At 46.1% G+C, this 7,512-nt stretch overlaps 1 protein-coding gene across 1 annotated transcript; it reads right to left on the reverse strand.

Annotated features, from left to right (window-relative positions):
• Positions 1-3,961: 3,961 nt before the first annotated feature.
• On the reverse strand, positions 3,962-6,388 carry LOC148079085 (tripartite motif-containing protein 16-like). Its single transcript, XM_087792351.1, has one exon. It carries the CDS (start codon positions 6,386-6,388, stop codon positions 4,733-4,735), a length of 1,656 nt encoding a protein of 551 aa, XP_087648477.1. The 3' UTR covers positions 3,962-4,732.
• Between the last annotated feature and the right edge of the window lie 1,124 nt (positions 6,389-7,512).

Genomic DNA, 7,512 nt, shown 5'->3' on the forward strand with positions numbered 1-7,512 from the left:
AGTGAGGGGAAAGTTTGACGAATGCGCTCACCGGGAAGTTTTTCAGACTTGTCCTCGGCCCGATTCGACTTCGTAGGATGTTGGTCCAAAAATAAATGTAGATGTTCACGGATGCTCCAGGATTAAGGCGAACAAAAAGAAAAAAGATTGTTCTGCTTGGAGCGAGAGAGACGCTGCACGGTGCTGCACTACGATACGACAGGTCTCAATCGATCAAGCGGTGGTCAGTCCAACAGTCAGCTCCACGCATGGCTCTGGTGACTCGCACCTCCTTCCTGTCAGCTTGGCGGACGATGATATAATCAAGGAGGTGCCAGTGTTTAGAGCGGGGGTGCTGCCAGGAGGTCTTGAATTTGTTCTTCATTTGGAACAAGGTGTTGGTGATGACCAGCCGATACTCAGAGCAGAGAGTGAGGAGGCGAAGACCATTCTCACTGAGCTTACCAACACCATGCTGTGGCTTGCTCCTAGAGGTGAGCAGTTCCCTGGTGGCAGGAAGAACTCCAAGTATGGCGATCAGCAGCCAGGGACTCTAGTGCTGTAGGTGAAATGTTGCACTGCTTCAGGAGGGTTTTGAGATGATCCTTGAAGCGCTTTTTTGGACCACCAGCAGATCTCTGGCCATCCAGAAGTTGGCTGTAGAGGATTTGCCTGGGCAGGCAGTGGGCAGGCATACGGATCACATGCCTTACCCAGCGCAGGTGTTTCTCCGCAAGGAGCACGGCCATGGTAGGTGTGTGGGTCCGTTCAAGGATATCAGCATATGGCACCCTGTCTTCCCAGGACACACCCAGGATCCTTTGAAGGCAGCGGATGTGGAAGGCCTCTAGTGTTTTTATGTGCCTCTGGTAGGGTGTCCAGGTTTCCGACCCGTACAGCAGTGTAGAGAGGCAGACCGCCTTGTACATAGATGCTTTGGTGGAGCTGGTGAGGTTCCTGTTGTGGAATACCCTGGAGCTAAGCCTGCCAAAGGCAGCGGAGGCCAGACCGACTCGGACCTGGATGTCATCATCAATGTTGCAGGAGGGGGACAGAATGCTGCCTAGGTAGGTGAAGTGTGGGACGATGGCAAGGGGATGACCATCGAGGGTGAAGGTGCGCACATGTGTTTGGTGGGTGAACTCCTGGACAACTATCTGTGTTTTCCTGATGTTGATTTGGAGACCAATGGCGCTGTAGATGGATGCGACCACGTTTAACGCACGCTGTAGGGATTCTGGTGAGTGGGCAAGGAGAGCACAGTCATCTGCATACTGTAGCTCTAAGATGTGTTGGTTTGTGGTTTTGGTGAAGGCTTGAAGGCGCCGAATATTGAAGAGGTTGCCATCCAGTCTGTACTGTATCTGTACCCCATCTGATGGGTCCAGGAGTTTGTGAGAGAGGATGGTGACGGTGGAGAGGAAAACGTTGAAGATGGTAGGGGATAGGAGACACCCTTGCTTGACCCCCACATCCACACTGATGGAGGGAGACTGCTGGCCACCAACACTCACACAGGCTTGCATTCCATCATGGAACTGCCGCAAGATGTTCCTGAACTTTGGTGGAACCCCCAGCTTCCCCAGCACATCCCACAGCAGTTCCCGGTTTACTGTGTCGAAGGCCTTGGACAGATCAATGAAAGCTAGGTACAGGTCCTTGCAGTGTTCTCTGCATTTTTCCTGTACCTGTCTAGCAACAAAGATCATGTCAGTGGTGCTGCGCTGTTGCCTAAAACCGCACTGGGATTCGGGCAGGATGTTATCAGTAGCATGAGATGCTAGTCGAAGGAGCATCACCCGTGCTAGCACCTTTCCGGCAACCGATAAGAGGGAAATGCCCCTGCTATTACCGCAGTCTGCTTTGTCACCTTTGCGCTTAAAGATTGTGATGATGTTGGCATCCTTCCAATCTTGCGGGATGACTTCAGATTACCAGATGGTACTGATCAGTTGGTGTAATCTGGGGGTGAGGAGGTATCCGCCATGCTTCAGTATTTCTGCCGGGATTCCATCAAGCCCCGGGCTCTTATTGTTCTTCAGGCCAGAGATGGCTTTTCGTACTTCAGCAAAGCTGGGGGAGGAATCCAGATCTGTGACGTTTGGGAGGCATGGGAGGTCAGCAAGTGTGTCCATCCTGGTTGGATATGAGGTGTTCAGCAGGGTGTTGAAGTGCTCAGCCCATCTGTCCAGGATCTGTTGTTTGTCCTTGTACAGGATGGTACCATCTTCTGATCTGACCGGAGATATGTTTTTCCTCTGTGGGCCATAGATGACCTTGATGGCGTCATAGAAAGCGTGGGAGTTGTTGGTGTCCGTGTGATGCTGTATCTCATGTGCTTTCTTTGTCCAGCAGTCATTCTCCATGGCTCTGAGAGTGCGCTGGGTTTCAGCCCGAATGTTGGTGAAGTGGGCCTTCAGCGAGGTGGATTTGGGGTTGGAAAGGTGAGCTGCAAGGGCCTTGTGTTTTGCCTGAAGTAGGTTGTGGATACCTGGTGCGCTATTATCAAACCAGTCTTGGTGTCGCCGTCTGGTGTACCCTACAGACTCTACTGCCGCCTGGTAGATAGCAGTGCGTAGAGTGCTCCAGGTAGAGCTGATGTCAGGAACGGCTGGTGTTTCAGGGAGATTGGATTGTTCCCTGAGCTGGTTGACTGAGTGCGGAGACTTCAGTGCATCGCAATTGAGCTTCTTGCAGGGTGGTGTTTTCCTCAGTGGACGACGGAGTTCCAGGGTGAGTTTGGTTCTGATCAAGAGGTGGTCAGTCCAACAGTCAGCTCCACGCATGGCTCTGGTGACTCGCACCTCCTTCCTACCAGCTTGGCGGACGATGATATAATCAAGGAGGTGCCAGTGTTTAGAGCGGGGGTGCTGCCAGGAGGTCTTGAATTTGTTCTTCATTTGGAACAAGGTGTTGGTGATGACCAGCCGATACTCAGAGCAGAGAGTGAGGAGGCGAAGACCATTCTCACTGAGCTTACCAACACCATGCTGCCCAAGCACATCCTTCCAAAGCACACCGTCAGAGCCCACTCTCGCGTTAAAATCCCCAAGGAGATTGTCCTTGTCGGTAGAGGGTGTTTTATTTATGGCGGAGTGCAAGGAGGCATAGAAGAATTCCTTGCACTCAGGGTCAGCATCCAGTGTTGGGGCGTATGCACTGATGAGAGTGGCATGACGGTTGTTGGTGAGTGGAATCCGCCAGGTCATCAGTCTTTCACTGATGCTGGTCGGGGATTCAGGAATTCTCTGAAGCAGGCATGCCCAATAAAGGGTATTCACACACACACACACAAACACACATACACACACACAGACACACTGTTAATCTTGTTTTTTTTAAGATTTGATGTTAATATGTTTTACATTGAAAGGTACATTTTGTATATACACAGTATATATAATGGACAAATAATCTAATATATTTATCTTCTTTATTAAGACTTCTATATAAAAACATGTTTATACATCAGAACCAGAATTATTATTATTTCAATTGCTAGTGAATTGTTCCACCAACAGTAAAAAAAACAACAACAATAAACATAAATAAAAATGTAATTATGTATAAAGTGCAGAAAATGTGCAAAATGGAAAGTATGGACTGTTGCACTAATTTTGTGTTATTTGTATTAATTAATTTATTCATTATTAACATGTAATTTTGTGTTGTCACCACATAATATCCACGGTTGTGTTTACAACAATAAAAGTAGTTTCGATTGTGATCTTAGAACGAAGGTGTAAGAAAGTAAATATAAAGATGTCGATGTTATATTGAATAAACCAAAGAATATTGCATTTAGAAAATGTGTTTTTGAATTATTGGAATTAGAATATTGAACTCAATGTGTCAAATATATATATATAATCTATATATTTATATATTTAAAATACATTATTCAAAAACATAATTCATTGATTTAGATTAACATTTCAATAAGAACAAATAATCAATCAATCAAGTTTATTGATAAAACACTTTGAAAACAACAACAGTCGATACAAAGTGTTGTACAATGACATGAAAGTACTAAGAAAGCAGTTAAAACACAAAAATAAAACAATATCAAATAAAACAAGTCAAAAGCACTAAAAACAGCTCAGAGTCTCATGCTGTGTTAAAAGAGAATAAAAGTGTGTTTTAAGACGAGATTTGAGTGAATAAAAATCAATGTTTCTATATGTACATTTTTAAAATACAGCATAACTCAACATAACACTGAATCCAAGGATCTGGTTTCTCTGATACAAGATATAGTTTGTGTTGAACTCATTTTCATCTTTACTTCTTTGGAGAAAATCTTTTCTTCACAAAATCAAATTCCTTTCAGACTGTAATATTGAATCCAAACCAAATGTACATCAATTCTTCTTCTTTCTGACTCCTCGTGGACGACTGGCTGTGTAAGTGTGTGTATTGTCAAGAATCTGATGATACGTATCACGATACAGAGGCAACCATAACATCCAATGAGATACTGTAGTAACCAGGATATATTTGTAGTACTGTGGAGTACTTGAGTAACGACTGCTGCCATCATCACCGGATCATGAAGGTGTTTATTAAAGAAGATTTAAAGAAGACTCGTCATCATCAGGAACAATCCAATCACAGAGGTTCTAATCCAGTCACATGACGTCACTGTGTCTTCACTGCGGCACAAACGACAAACGTTCTCAGAGACGTTCATCCAAACATTGAAGCTTCATGTGATGATGTCACTCCTGGAGACTCACAATCTCACTGTCGTCTACTTCAGCTTCACAAACTCACACGAGGATGAAACACTGACTCCAGCATGAAGAGGTTGAGTGAAGCTGGTCTGGACTCTGTGGAGGAGAGTCATGGTCTCAGAGACGCTGTAGAAGGACAGAAGACCTGCAGAGTGATCCAGGTACACCCCCACTGTGGAGGGTCTGACACTGGAGACTTTAGTGATGATGTTGTTGTGTGTAAATGAACAACCAGAGTCGATACAATATAAACTCCAAGATTTGTCATTCAATCCAAATAAACTTTCATCTCCTGATCTGCTGATGTTCTTGTATGAAACTGATGCTTCAACATATCCTTCTGTTCTCTTCACCTCCCAGTAACAACGTCCAGTCAGAGACTCTTGACTCAAGACCTGAAGATAATAATTGAATCTGTCTGGATGATCAGGACGAGGCTGAGGTTTTCTCATGTTTGTCACTTTCTTGTTTCCTTCAGACAACATCAACATTGAGGCTGCAGTGTTTGGATCCAGAGTGATGTCCTGTGAGTGTGTGAGGAACTGCTCTCTGGTCTCTGGATGGAACATCATGGAGATGTCGGTCCACATGTCTCTCAGAAGGTCCTGGACTTGGTCTCTGCAGGCTGACACGGCTGCTGATACTTCCTCGAAGCGACGGTGAGTTTGCTCAAGGGTCGTGGAGGAGGTCGTGTCTTCACTGACCTCTGAGAGTGAGGTCGTGTCTTCACTGACCTCTGAGAGTGAGGTCGTGTCTTCACTGACCTCTGAGAGTGAGGTCCAGTTCTGCAGGAAGATGGTGTGACTGTCGGTGAGTGACAGCTGCTGCAGCTCAGCCTCTTTCTTCTTCAGCTCAGAGATCTCCTGCTCCAGCTGCTCCTGAAGTCCTTGGACTCGAGCGTCTTCAGTCTCCTGCAGAGATCTGATCTTCTGCTCCACGTCAGGCATTCTTCTCTGGATCATCTGGATCATCTGGACGAGGGTCTCCTGACTGTCCTTCACTGCTTCCTCAGCAGAGACTCTGATGTTCTTCTTCTCCTGCTGGAGCAGCTTCACTTCCTTCTCTCTCTTCTGGATCTTCTGCTGGATCCTTCCTTGACTCTGATCCAGGTCTTTCTCTCTCTCCCTCCTCTCTGCTGTGGTCGAGACGATGTCATGATCTTTGTGTTGGTCCACAGCACAGACAGAACAGATGAGCTGCTGATCAGAACGACAGAACATCTTCTTCTCCTCCTCGTGTTCAGAGCAGATCATCTCCTGGAGCTGCTTGGACGGCTGGACCAGCTTGTGTCTCCTGAAGGCCGGAGCTTCTCGATGAGGCTGAAGATGTTCCTGACAGTAGGAGACCAGACACACCAGACAGGACTTGAGGGCTTTCATCTTCCTCCCAGTGCAGGCGTCACAGGTCACATCTTCAGGTCCAGCAGAGCAGAGGTCCTCAGCTGCTCCAGTCTTCTTCAGCTCCTCCACTAACTCTGCTAACACAGTGTTCTTCTGGAGGACAGGTCTCTCGCTGAAGCTCCGTCTGCACTGAGGACACTCGTAGATGTTCTTGTCCTGCCAGTGACCTTCAACACAGGTCTTACAGTAGTTGTGTCCACATGGAAGAGTGACTGGATCCTTCAGTAGATCCAGACAGATGGAACAAGATCTCAGATCAACTCTAGTCTCCATGTCTCTGCGACTGAAACACTCCTTCACAGGTGAACTCTTTTATAGTCTCAGTCACATGTCTCTGCCACGATCTGATCCAACCTGTTGATCCACATATTATCAAACTTCCTGGAAACCAACTGTTGTTCAGGACAAAGACACACCTTGATTCTAACACACGCACACAAACACACGAACACACACACACACACACACACACATACACACACACACACACACACACACATACACACACACACACACATACACACACACACACACACACACACACATACACACACACACACACACACACACACACACACACACACATACACACACACACACACATACACACACACACACACACACACACACATACACACACACACACACACACACACACACACGCACATGCACACACACACGCACACACTCATAAACACACACACACACACACACACAAATACACACAAACACACACACTCACTCACACAAACATACACATATACACACAAACACACACAAACACACACACACACAAACACACACACACAAACTCACTCACACACACACACACATATACACACAACACACACACACGTATACACACAAACACACACACACTCACACACACACATATACACACAAACACACACACACACACACGTATACACACAAACACACACACAAACACACTCACACACACACTCACACACACACATATACACACAAATACACACACACACGTATAGACACAAACACACACACAAACACACACATATACACACACACACGCACACACTCATATACACACACACACATAGACACACACACACACACACATATACACAAACACACACACACTCACACACATTTACACACAAACACACATATATACACACAAACACACACACACACACTCACTCACACACACACACATATACACACAGACACACACACGTATACACACAAACACACACACACTCACACACACACACACATATACACACAAACACACTCACACACACACATATACACACAAACACACTCACACACACACATATACACACAAACACACACACACAGACACGTATACACACAAACACACCCCCACACACACATATACACACAAACACACACAC

Source organism: Callionymus lyra, chromosome 5 (genome assembly GCF_982586985.1).
Source record: "Callionymus lyra chromosome 5, fCalLyr1.hap1.1, whole genome shotgun sequence".
Lineage (NCBI taxonomy): Eukaryota > Metazoa > Chordata > Actinopteri > Syngnathiformes > Callionymidae > Callionymus > Callionymus lyra.

Bases quoted from the DNA above. Each gene is read 5' to 3' on its own strand.
- LOC148079085 (XM_087792351.1), bottom strand. From the start codon at position 6,388: ATGGAGACTAGAGTTGATCTGAGATCTTGTTCCATCTGTCTGGATCTA.